The sequence below is a fragment of the Myotis lucifugus genome, unplaced genomic scaffold (genome assembly GCF_000147115.1).
Source record: "Myotis lucifugus unplaced genomic scaffold, Myoluc2.0 scaffold_127, whole genome shotgun sequence".
NCBI lineage: Eukaryota > Metazoa > Chordata > Mammalia > Chiroptera > Vespertilionidae > Myotis > Myotis lucifugus.
This window is the reverse complement of record NW_005871175.1, coordinates 460,319-473,821: the sequence shown is the minus strand read 5'-3', so window position 1 is coordinate 473,821 and position 13,503 is coordinate 460,319. Positions and strand designations below refer to the sequence as shown.

The 13,503-nt window shown below is 42.0% G+C and overlaps 1 protein-coding gene across 1 annotated transcript; it reads right to left on the bottom strand.

Moving 5' to 3' along the window:
* Window positions 1–503: 503 nt before the first annotated feature.
* SPINK2 (serine peptidase inhibitor, Kazal type 2) lies at window positions 504–12,926 on the bottom strand. The gene is made up of 4 exons (XM_006093935.3): window positions 12,821–12,926; window positions 11,810–11,853; window positions 2,168–2,277; window positions 504–603 (listed from the first exon to the last, which is right to left on the bottom strand). Exons 1-4 carry the CDS (start codon window positions 12,873–12,875, stop codon window positions 558–560), a joined length of 255 nt encoding a protein of 84 aa, XP_006093997.1. The 5' UTR covers window positions 12,876–12,926; the 3' UTR covers window positions 504–557.
* Between the last annotated feature and the right edge of the window lie 577 nt (window positions 12,927–13,503).

Here is a 13,503-nt window from a genome sequence, read left to right as displayed (position 1 = left end):
GGCATACATATTTTACTTGCATAATTCTTTGACTTTACCAGCTCAGGTTACAGTCAGCTCCATGTATTTCAGTTATTTGCCATGTGCAGAACACGGTGCTAGTTACATATCCCTACCCAAGATGCAGGGAGATGGTGAACTAAAATTAATCTTGCCTGTCAACAATGACCACTTCTCCCATCGTGAAATTCACCTTTTCTTGAGAGGAAATGAGCCACCCAGAGGCTGCTGCTGAGTGAGAATGGATAGTCAACAGAGAACAGCAATAATTGAACAATGCTTACTTTATTCCAACTAAATAAAGCAATGCACAAGCCACCTGAGCAATAAGCTTGACTCAAGGGGCAAAAGCCAAGAAACAACGATTTTGTTTTGTTTTGCTTTTTGCTTTAATCATCAGTTACTGCACATGGTTGTCTTCCACATCTCCTCTCGGAAAACGTGAGTTAACAAATCTCATGCAAAGAAACATAGGAAAAGAGAAAAAGAGAAAATGCAGTTCATCTAGTGTGTAGTTGAAGGTGGTTTCTCCAATTTCTCTTCTGTAAAATGCTCCATCAGCACGGTCCATTTCGGATTATTTTTATATCATGACCATCTTCCCTGCAAATTGAACAACCATAAAAACACATTTATTACCTAGCATACTAACACTGTCCCAGTACTTATATTAAAAAGACCCATGTCAGCCTGTTCAGTATGGCTCAGCAGTTGGACATCGACTCAGGAACCAAGAGGTCACTGGTTCGATTCCCGGTCAGGATACTGGGTTGTGGGCTTGATTCTTAATAGGGGGTGTGCAGGAGGCAGTTGATTGATGATGTTTCTCTCTCATCAATGTTTCTATCTCTCTATCCCTCTCCCTTACTCTCTCTCTAAAAATCAATCCTATATAATAAAAGGCTAATATGCAAATCGACCGAACAGCAGAATGACCAGTCGCTATGATGTGCACTGACCACCAGGGGCAGATGCTCAACACAGGAGCTGCCCCCTGGTGGTCAGTGTGCTCCCACGGGGGAACGCTGCTCAGCCAGAAGCCCTGAGCCAGGCTCACGGCTGGCGAGCACAGCAGTGGTGGCGGGAGCCTCTCCCGCCTCCGCAGCAGCGCTAAGGATGTCCGACTGATGGCTTAAGTGGGGAGTGGGCCTAAGCCATCAGTTGGACATCCCCTGAGGTCTGCCAGACTGCAAAAGGGCGCAGGTCAAGCTGAGACCTCCCCGCTCCAGTGCACGATTTTCATGCACCTGGCCTCCAGTAAAAACATATCTTTGAAAAAAGTCCTATGACTTTGTATATTACAGTCCTTCTTGGGCAATATTTATGTAATCATTTTTAAAGCTAAATGAAAAAAACAATGAGGGTGAAAGCCCCAACTCTGTCATTTTCTTCTCTACCCATAGGGTACAAGGCACTATCCCCAAAGAATCACTCTGAGAGGACCTAGGAACAGTGATGGCAAACCTTTTGAGCTCGGCGTGTCAGCATTTTGAAAAATCCTAACTTAACTCTGGTGCCGTGTCACATATAGAAATTATTTGATATTTTCAACCATAGTAAAACAAAGACTTTTATTTTTGATATTTATTTTATATATTTAAATGCCATTTAACAAAAAAAAATCAACCAAAAAAATGAGTTCGCGTGTCATAGGTTCGCCATCACTGCCTAGGAAGCTCACTGAAGACTGAGGTCAGAGAATGGACCCCTGAAATGCAAAGCAGCATACCTGAGAAGAGTCACAGTCCCTCAGCCAGGCATAATACATTTATGATTTGGCATTCTCTAGGTAAAGTTATTAACATCTATTGCCCAACTAATGCTGCAGGTTACACAGGTCACCAGCACATGCCCTCTGAATTTAAAAGAACATTTAATATTCCACAGCGCTTAACTATTAAATATACTCTTAATTTTGGAAAATCACCCATTCATGGATAGTAACATAACTCGATTATCCGGTCTACAGTTGCACATGTCATTCTCCAACTTCAATCTAAACAATGCACTGAAGGATTCTGGTATATTTTTAAATGTCAGTGTGAAAATACAACTACTTATGTTGCAGGCGATTCTTATATCCAAGAAAGGAGCCACTACTTCGTAAGTAATCAAAATTCAAGGACAAAAGAAAATGTGGCCATTCTACACTGTAAAAATATGTTACCTGATTTTCATGCACAGAGTACACTCGTTGGCATAAGTGGACATGTCGCTTCCACATACAGGGTTAAAGTCTCTGGGACATCCTGGTAATCTATATTGATTACAGTTTGGCTAGAAAAGAGAAAGGAGAACAGAAATTAGAGAGCCACTTGAAACACCTAGATTTCCTAGAAACACCCTAGAAAAATCTATTTTACACACATACCAAAAAAAAAGATTTTTCTAATGCAAAAATCAGATGCAATGTTAAAACATTGGTTCAATACCAACGTAAATAAGAAAAGGTTAGGTTGGCTGATTTTTAAATGGAAGTCCAAGGCATGCCACCATGCCTACTTTATTATCCTCTAGCCTCATAATTAGTACTTCACTGCTATTTCCGTGTGAATATTCTATTCCAGGCATCTTAATCCCTTGGCATAATGCTGAGACACACTCAGGAAGCTAATCTTTTAGTCTGGACTTTTTAAGATACTGGCATTTAACCACCAGCACTGAAGAAAGCAGCATGCCCTGGCCGGTGTGACTCAGTTAGTTGGGTGTCATCCCCTGCACTGAGAGGTGGCTGATTTGACTCCTGATTATAGCGCATGCCCGGGTTGAGGTCTCGATCCCCAATGGGGGGCGTACAGGAGGCAGCCTGATTGATGTTATGCTCTCACATCAATGCTTCTCTCTTCTCCCTTCCTCTCTCTCTAAAAAATCAATAAACTATTCAAAAATAAAAAGAAAGAAAGAAATCAACAGGTTCAGAATGAGACCTTAGGTTGTTATGGATTGAATTGTGGCCTCCCCAACAAGATATGCTAAAATCCTAACCTCCAGGACCTCAGAATGTGATCTTTTTTGGAAATAGGGCCTTTATACAATAATCAGTTTAAAACAAGGCTATTACAGTGGGTCCCAATTCAATATGACCGATGCCCTTATAAAAAGGGAAAATTTGGACAGAGTCACGCACTAAGGGAAAATTACATGAAGACTGAGAACACCATTTACAAGCAAAGGAATGGCTGAGGCTGCCAGGTACTGGGAGACAGGCATGGAACGGATTCCCCCTCACAGCCCTTAGAAGGAACCAACCCTGCCAACACCTTGACTTTGGACTTCTAGCCTCTAGAACTATGAGACAATCAATTTCTGTTGTTTAAACCACCCCAGTCCATAGTACTTTATCACAGCAGCCTGAAGAAACTGATATGGGGTCATGGAACTCAAGCCTCTGATTTGATGGAACTGAGGCCAGAAAGGTACTCTGTCTTGTTCTTAGCCACTAGTGTCCAGCAAGGCCAGGACTGGAACTAGTCACCGTGATAAGACTATGGTACGCAGAGTCCCACTTTAACAAAAGGTTAAATATATGGCCTGCTGTGTTTCTGATATATATATATATTTAGAGAGAGAGAGAGAGAGAGAGAGAGAGAGAGAGATGACAATGCAAGGGGGTTAAGGGCACAAACCTCACATACAGTCAAAAACCCACATATAACTTCTTGCTCCCCAAAACTTAAGGAATTTTATTTGTTTTGGTAAATGGTATTCACCTTTCCGCTTCAGAATAAAAGAAGCCACGCGTTTTAACAATCTGAATAAATGAAATGCATCTTTCTATGGATATAATCTGGATTTATAAAGACCGAAGAGGACGGCCATGGGCCAGACTCTAAAGTCAAGAGGTCTTGTTGGCCCTTGCCATCCTCTGCTCAGCACGCCACGCTTCACCTAGGAGCACGATGTGTTCTTGCCGCACAAGGCTCACTAAGATGATGCCGTCTAGGGCTGCTCTCACAGGCAGAGGAAATGCCTTCCTATCCAGTAAGATTGGGAAAAGTAGTAGTTGATCATTTGATTGAAAAAGTAAATTAAAACAAAGAAACAATGATTAAAAAATAATACATACTCTAAACATTTTATCCTAAAACATAAGTGGAAATAAAACTGCCCATCTTTTTTTTTAATTTAAATTCTTTATTGTTTAAAGTATTACAGATGTCTCTTTTTTCCCTCATTGACCTCTCCCCCCCACCCCCAACCCCCAAGCACATGCCCTCACCCCCCTATTATCTGTGTCCATTGGTTATACTTATATGTATGCAAGTCTTTGGGTTGATCTCTTACCAGCCTCCCACCCCACCCCTCCAACCACCCCTGCCTTCCCTCTGAGGTTTGACAGTCTGTTCGATGTTTCTGTGTCTCTGGATCTATTTTTGTTCATCAGTTTATGTTGTTCATTATATTCCACAAATGAGATCATGTGATATTTATCTTTCTCCAGCTGGCTTATTTCACTTAGCATAATGCTCTCCAGGCCCATCCATGCTGTTGTGAATGGTAAGAATTCCTTCTTTTTTACTGCAGCGTAGTATTCCATTGTGTAGATGTACCACAGTTTTTTATTCCACTCATCTGCTGATGGGCACTTAGGCTGTTTCAAAATCTTAGCTACTGTAAATTGTGCTACTATGAACATAGGCGTGCATATATCCTTTCTGATTGTGTTTCTGATTTCTTGGGATATAGTCCTAGAAGTGGGATTACTGGGTCAAATGGGAGTTCCATGTTTAACTTTTTGAGGAAATACCATACTGTTTTCCACAGTGGCTGCACCAGTCTGCATTCCCACCAGCAGTGCAGGAGGGTTCCTTTTTCTCCACACCCTCGCCACACTTGTTGTTTGTTGATTTGTTGATGATAGTCATTCTGACAGGTGTGAGATGGTACCTCATTGTCATTTTGATTTGCATCTCTGGATGATTAATGACTTTGAGCATATTTTCATATGTCTCTTGGCCTTCTGTATGTCCACTTTCGAAAAGTACCTATTTAGGTCTTTTGCCCATTTTTTAATTGGATTTTTTATCTTCCTTTTGTTAAGTTGTATGAGTTCCCTATAAATGTTGAAGATTAAACCCTTATCGGTGATATCATTGGCAAATATGTTCTCCCATGCAGTAGGCTCTCTTGTTGTTGTATTTATGGTTTCTTTTCTTTTTTTAAAAAATATATTTTATTGATTTTTTACAGAGAGGAAGGGAGAGGGATAGAGAGTTAGAAACATCCATGAGAGAGAAACATCCATCAGCTGCCTCCTGCACACCCCCTACTGGGAATGTGCCCGCAACCAAGGTACATGCCCTTGACCGGAATCGAACCTGGGACTCTTCAGTCCACAGACCGACACTAGCCACTGAGCCAAACTGGTCAGGGCTGTTTATGGTTTCTTTTTCTGTGCAGAAGCTTTTTATTTTGATGTAATCCCATTTGTTTATTTTCTCCTTAGTTTCCATAAAACTGCCCATCTTTTCATGTAAGACAATGAATAAGCAATGTATTTGGTCATCTGTAATGCTAGGTATGATCATATGATTAAGGTCAGGCCAATAATTTGTGGAATTATTATGCAGTAGCTTCTGGGAGCCTTAGTATTTTTAAAAAGCTGTCACCTGTCTTCTGCTTTCCCCCACAATTTGGATTCTTCTTTGTCTGTTCCTCCATCCTGCTGCTGGGCACACGGAGCACTCACCTTTGGGCCAGGAGGGCAAAGGCCACATTTCAGGAGGGCAGCACTGGGCACTGTTACTTTGAGTCCTTGTTAGGTATAGTTGAATCTAATGTTTTTTTTATTTGTTTTATTTTTATTTTTTAATCTAATCTTAATACAAGAGATAAGACCTTTCCTTCGAATGTTTCAACTAAGAAGAATTCTGTGGATTATCACTGTAAAACTCATAAATAAATCACCTAGAATTTCCTGCTTTGGTTTCTTTAAAACAGGACTTCTCAACCCCTATTCACATTTAAGACCAGATAATTCTTTCCTGTGGGAGGCTGTCTTTGGTCTTGTAGGATGTTTAGTAGCATCCCTGTTCTCTTTCCACCAGTCAAATGACAGTCTAAGTGTCTTCTGGAGGCAAAACTACCCCCAGTTGAGAACTACTGTTTTAAAATACAGTGAGAATTTAAAGACACTTGTAAAAACAACATACTATACAATTTTTTAAAAAATTTTTACTGTTGTTTTATCTACACCTAATTCAACAGCAATTTTTTTTAACAATTTGTCTTTTAGCAAGTCTTTCAAACGCATTCAACACAGTTCTCATATGGACCACAACTTTGTTTCTTTACATTCATGTTAATGTTTTCTGTACATGTTTAAGTAAAATAAAACTGGCGACTGGCCTATCAGGCTTGTGAACACACACATTTGAGTCTTGGTACTACAATTCCACTGTGGGAAATAAAGTCTACTTTATTACTAGAGTAGTCTATTGGCAACCAGAGAGTGGTCGATATGCTGTGGGAATTGTTCAGAGAGAAAGGAGAGGGTCATTTGTTTGTGAGGGTATTTGAATGAGTTTTTATACCCTTGACAAGTAGCCTGAGGTGGATCCACAGAGGGCTGTATGTGCATGTCACCTTGGAAGCTTGTTAAAAATACATATTTGGGGCCTTAACCCAGACCTACTCAATCTGAATCTCCAGGGGTAGAATCTGTGTGTCTAGAGGTCCCTGAATTCTGATTCAGTTAGGACTGGGTTTAGGAACCGCTGCTCCCAGTCATCTTGACATTCAGTCTGCTCTACTTGATGAAAGCTAAGGAAAATGCACAAAGACACACAATTCCACTCACAGTTTCAGGGAACTCCTTGCGCTAACCTTTCCTGCCTCCCCTGTATAATTAAGACAGATCTTGCTATGTCCCACTCTCTCAGAGATGACCAGGTAAACAGCTAGCTAATCGAAATTAATCTATGCCTGAAACTCAGGTTTTTGTTATGTTTGAGAAGAGTTTTCAAATGCTTTCATCTCAAAGAATGACTAATATATGACTTTTGATGTCCTTCAGATCTTTGAGGAACCTGCCCAGCTGGCAGGCAATGTGGGGTTCCAGTCTGTTTCAGGTCTGTCTGAGTCTCCTGACTTCAAAGCTATGTTTGGATACCTACCATGTAACTATGACATTGGGGTTACTCACTTCCTGGATTTTCTCTGATCTGAGGTCTAAGGCTGTATGAGCAAACACTTTTCACCCTTATCAATGAGGTCAAATAATTTCATTAATAAAGTATTCCCAATAAACCCTTACTTTTATTCATTTACCCAAATTTGTGCCGGGGGGGGGGGGGGGGGGGGGGAACTCAGAATAAGTTTATCATCTAGGGAGGCTCTAAATTATACCCCACAAGAAGCCAACTGTAGGAAGTCGCCCCTGGCAGACAGTTCCTCAGAGCTTCAGAAGAAGTCTCTGTCTGGAACAGTGATTCTCAACCTTCTGGCCCTTTAAATACAGTTCCTCATGTTGTGACCCAACCATAAAATTATTTTCGTTGCTACTTCATAACTGTAATGTTGCTACTGTTATGAATCGTAATGTAAATATCTGATATGTAGGATGGTTTTAGGCGACCCCTGTGAAAGGGTCGTTCGACTGCCAAAGGGATCGCGACCCACGGGTTGAGAACCGCTGGTCTGGAGGAAGGCCACCTGGCAAACTTACTTATTCCTCAGAATCCTTTTCATTTTTATAGAAGGATGTGATATGCTTTTAAGTAATTCTCTGAGCTTTACACTCTGAAACTTTTCCTCAGAAAGGTCTTTATATACTTTAACAAACATATTCCTGTATTTATTCATTCAATAAGTGAATACTCGAAGATTTTAAGATAGGTGTTATAAGAAATACAAAGATAAACTGAGTCCTGCCTGTAAGAGGTTTAGCATCCAGTAAGGGAATCAAGACATACACATGGTGGTATTACAGGATGGGTACAATTTAGAGAGGTTTGAGAGACTGTCTACCTCAAGGAAATATTACAGATTGAGCAAAGGCACAATGGTGAAGGAAGTGTCTGACCTGAGAGCAAAGCAGTTTCATTTAAAGGATCATTCAACACCCATTCACAACAAAAACATCCAACAAACTAGAAACAGGAGAGAATTTCTTCAACCTGATAAAGGACCCCTAAAAACCCCCACAGCTGACATTACTGAATGGTGAAAGACTGAATGGTTTTGCCCTAAAGTCAGGGACAAGCAAGAATTTTCACTTTCATCTGTTCTATTCAACATTGTATGGAAGGTTCTAGCCAAGATAATTAGGCAAGCAAAATAAATAAAAGCCACCAGATTGGAAAGGAAGAAATAAAGTTTTCTCTAATCAAAGATGGCAAAATCTTTTTATGTAGGAAGTTCTAAGGAATCCACATTTTAAAAAAACCTACTAGAACTAAAAAACAAATTCAACAAGATTAGAGAATATAAGATCAATATATAAAAATCAATTGTATTTCTATACACTTGCAATGAACAATCTGAAAATAAAATTAAGAAAATAATTCCATTTATAATACTATCAAAAATAATAAAATATTTAGGAATAAAATTTAACAAGAATTGCCCTAGCTGGTTTGGCTCACTGGATAGAACGTCGCCATGTGGACCAAAGGGTCCAAGGTTCAATTCCAGTCAAGGGCACATACCTCAGTTGCATGCTCGATCCCTGGCCCTGGTTGGGGCACATAAGGGAGACAACCAATCGATGTGTCTCTCTCACATTGATATTTCCCCCTTTCTGTCTCTCCTCCTCCCCTCTACTCTCTCTAAACATCAATGGAAGAATATCTTCAGATGAGAATTAACCAAAAAAGAATAATAATAAAAGTTAAGAATTATACACTGAAAACTACAAAATGTTATTGAAAGAAATTAAAGACCTACGTAAATGAAAAGACATCCCATATTCATGATATTCGTGGATCAAAAGACTTAACTGTCTTAAGACAGCAATAATCCCCAAACTGATCTCCAGGTTCAATACAATCCCTATCAAGATCTCAAATGCCTTTTTTTTTTTTTTCAGGAGAAATTGGCAAACTGGTCTTAAAATTTAAATAGAAATGCAAGAGGCCCAGAAAAGCTGAAACAAGCGTGAAGAAAAAGTTGGAGGATTCACACTTCACCATTTCAAAACTTACTATGAAGCTACCATTATTAAAACAGTGTGGCACTAGCATAAGAATAGAAGGGCATAAGCTATGGGAAAGCGTAGAAAGGTACAGGTAGAAAGGGAGGCTGCAGTAAGGAAATAAAACATTCTCTATGGGAACTGGGAAGTCACTAGATTTTGCAGAGACATGCTGTACTCAGAGGACGGATTCTGAAGAGTCATTGCAGCAGCAGTGTGTAGCAGGAGCAGGAAAGTAGAGATACTAAAGATTGAAGAAAATCGCCTGGAGGGCTATTATGCTAGTCTGGGTAAGAGATAATAAGGGCCATAAACTGGAGCAGTGGCAATGGAAACCGGGAAGAAAAAACAAAGGTCTCTTGCATGATTCATCCTTTTAATAATCCTGTACAAAGAGAGCAGGGTCCTGTGGTATTTGCCTCCTGAGAGTGAGTGCCTCCTTAATTTTGCACTCTAGCCACCTGATCTACCTTACCCTAATCCCAGCCCTGAGAAAGAGGTGGGATTGTCCTCATTTTTCTGAAAGAAAATCAAACCCAAGAAAATTGAGTCATCTCATCAAGAAGTATTACTGGGCTGACAATTGGGCACTAAATAACAAATAAGACATTACCTTTGATCACAGGAGTAGAGAGTACAGTTTACCGGAGGGAAGACAGGCAATTACAATTCAAAGCTGTGATGGGATAATGAAGAGCACTGGATCTGCAGTCCAACTGCTTGGGTTGCAACCATAGCTCCACCATTTCCATGTGACCGTGGCCAAGGGGATAACAATGATACCTACCTACTTCATAGCGTTTTAAAAGATTGAGTTACTACATATAAAACACTTAGAACAGTGCTTGGCACATGGTGAGTGGCATTTTAGCATTTCCTGTTGAAGGAAACCAGAATATGTTCCCTCCAAAATATGACTCTTTGACATAAAAACTATTTTGACCAAAAGGCAGTTTTAAAAGCGGCAATCCAGAAGAAGCTCCCTCTACCCTCCCCCCTTTCTGCCTAAAGGCAGGATACAAATTCTCCTTAACTGGATAGACTCTACTCTTATCAGCCCAGACATGTCATCAGAGGGATCTGCAAAAAAACCTTCCCCCATTAGTTTCCTCCCATACATTTACTACCCCATTGTTTGCATCCTTGGAAGCTTAAGCCATTTGCGCTACACATTTACTGCTCTTTGCTAAAGATAGAGTTCCAAGAGAGTAACTCTTTGAGTTACTCTCTCTACATGCTCCTATGTATATGTGCAATGTACATGTTAATAAACGTGTTTGTTTTTCTCTTGTTAATTTGTCTTTTGTCATAGGGACCCCAGCTGAGAACTTAGAAGGGTAGAGAAGATATTTATTTTTCCTGCCCTACACTATCATAATGATGACATTGCAGTCTAGGTTGAATGGAAACACGAAGAAAGTGCATTTATATACACTTTGGAGAAAGAAAATAGGGTGGGAAGGCTTCCTAGAAGAGGTCTAATCTGAATTGAATACTCAAAGCTGCCTAGCCCAGTCAATATCCCATATGCAAAATAATAATATCTATCTATCTTACAAGGTCATTGTGAGAATGGACTGAATATACAAATGGACAATGCCACACCAGATATTAAAATAGAAATATGACCTACAACCTGCAGCACCTGCCCAGGAAACCAACTCATTATGTAGAATAACCAGACCAGGAAGCCAGCCTGCTCTAAGTCAGACTTGGAAGAAGTCAGATGGCTACCTATAGTGACCGTCCAAGAAGCTAAACAGGGGGGTGCGGGAAGAGACTGGACAAAAATCGTGCACGTATGGATGAGGACAGTGGAGGGGGGAGGGGGGGGCAGAGGGCAGGGTGGGAACCGGGTAGAGGGGAGCTATGGAGGGAAAAAAGAGAAACAACTGTAATAAGCTGAACAATAAAGATTTAATTATTTTAAAAAACAAACAAACAACAAAAAAAGAAGCTAAACAATAACCTCTGTAACTTTTGGCCCCAAATGGACAGGATTTGATTAATAACTGACAACCTCCCTAATTTTTGTCCCCACTTCCAACTTAGGACTAATCAGAGAAAATCAAATATGCACTCCTAACCAACCACATGTCCAATCCATGCACTATTTGCTTTTAGAACCAATCAGAGAAAGCCAAATATGCACTCCTAACCAACCACATGTCCAACCCATGCACTCCAACTTCCCCATGCCAACAGCCTCGAATCAGGGCACACCTGAAGCCTTCCTTTCTCCCACTAGAAAGCTTTCCCACGCCTCCACCTTAGTTGAGTCTCTGCCAAATACAAGTGTCATGGCTGACTCCCCTGTTACAGCAAGTTCTGAATAAATAGCTTTTCCTTATTCTCATTCGGTTGATCTTTGTTTGCTTCCACTGAATTTAATTTGATAATGTACTGTACAAAAAGTCGACTGCAAGGCATAACTATTAAGTCAAGGACTTTCTGAATCATTAGAGGAAGTAGTGAAGGAAACAAAGGCCTGGGGCCTTCAAGACCTGAGCTATTTTCAACAAAAAATTTACATTTTTTATCTGTATTACAAAGCCTCTGATTTCTAAAGCAGTCAATAGTTTCAAAAGTATTAGGTCAGAACTGAAAGCTAGCCCCCAACCCAAACTGTTGTGGGCTTCACTGTATTAGAAACAGTATAAGTGGTTTCCTACTTACTGTTCTATATCCTGAAGGATGACCAAATTGATTGTTCAGAGAGGCTGAAAGAAGAAAACAGACATTTAAAAGTATGTGATTAAGGTCAATTCTTGCAATTCCAGAAGGGAGAGGGATAGAGAGTTAGAAACATAGATCGGCTGCCTCCTGCACACCCCCTGCTGGGGATGTGCCCGCAACCAAGGAATCGAACCTGGGACCCTTCAGTCCGCAGGCCCACGCTCTATCCACTGAGCCAAACCAGTTAGGGACGTAAAGAGCTTTTAAAATCCAGCTTGTGATCTATCCAGGGCACACCTTCCTTTCCCTCCAGTACTTAACTTCCTTGAACCACCCCCTCTGACCCCCACACCCACCTCCAAAGGATATTCCCTTGTTTTCTAGCACCTCTCTTAGCAGGCACACAAAGAACTTTCAGTGCGGGTTCCATAACTGACCGCCCTAATAGGTTTGCTTGAGAAAGGACTACGGAGCTATGGAATAAAAGTCAGAGAAGTGGCTCCTAATAATTCACAATATTCTTTCCCTCTGTCGCTCAGGGTAATGAGCGCACAACTTAGCATTAGGTGTACCATTTGAACTCCGTTGTAAAAAAGGCTTCAAGTCTGGCTGGACTGAAGCCCCTTTCTCATAAGCCACAGACACCCCGATGCACTTGGCGATCACCGTTCCTAATTCCCATACATCTCCTGCTGGGGTTCAGCAGGGCCACTGTGTCCGCCAAAACCCAGCTCCTTGTCTTGGGCTCCAGAAATCTGCTTTAAGGGAGAAAAGGCAGACAGCAGGGTGTCACCAGAAGGAGCTGGGAATGAAGCCCGAGCAAGGGGGTCCCTGGTCCTCAGCCACCCCCTCACCCCCACATTCCTCAAGGACCGCAGCGGGCCCAGGAACCGCCAGTAACGGGTGTTGGAGGGACGCCAGGGACGCCGGGATCCAGGCAGTCGCCAGCGAGACTCCCTCTCTTTACTCCTCCACGAGCCGGGTGCGACCACGCTGGCTGGCGAGCGTTACCTGCCAGGTGCGTGGCCAGCAGCGCCAGCCCCAAGCTCATCGCCAGCAGCGCCATCCTTCCTCCTCCGCCTGCGGTCGGGTGCTGCGCGCGAGACACGTAGGACGTGCACAGGTCGGACCTGCGAGGGTGTGAGGTGAGGGAGGGGCGGGACGGGGAGGACAAGAAGAGGAGGAAGAACGTGAAAGGGAGGAGGGAAGGGAGCGTCAGGAAAGGATGGGTGGAGGGGAGCCTGGGAAGAATGGGGGAGGGGAAGTAAAGGATGCTGCTAAGCTAGCCCCCTATCGCCCCCCTTCCCCTCCCCCTCCCCGCGGAGGATGGGAGTAAATGATTAAGGGGAGGACCTCTCCCTGCAACAAACAAGACCCTTGTCGGAGCCCAGGGACACAACCTTGAGGGCTGTCAGTCAACCCCTATTTCTTCGGCATCTCCTCTGTCCCAAGGTGTTTTGGAGGCTGAACTCAGCAAAAGAATCCCTGCTCTCAAGCAGCTTTCTCCTGTAGGTGTTGCGGATGGGGTGACACAGGGAACTCCAAAACCACAGAATCAATACAGTAGTTTCTAAAGTGTTAGAAAATGGTGGGGAAAGGGGGAGACTTTCCATTGGGAAGTCAGGAAAGGCCTTTCAGAGGTGACATTTTAAAAAATCTTTATTGTTGAAAGTATTACATACTAAAGGCCCAGT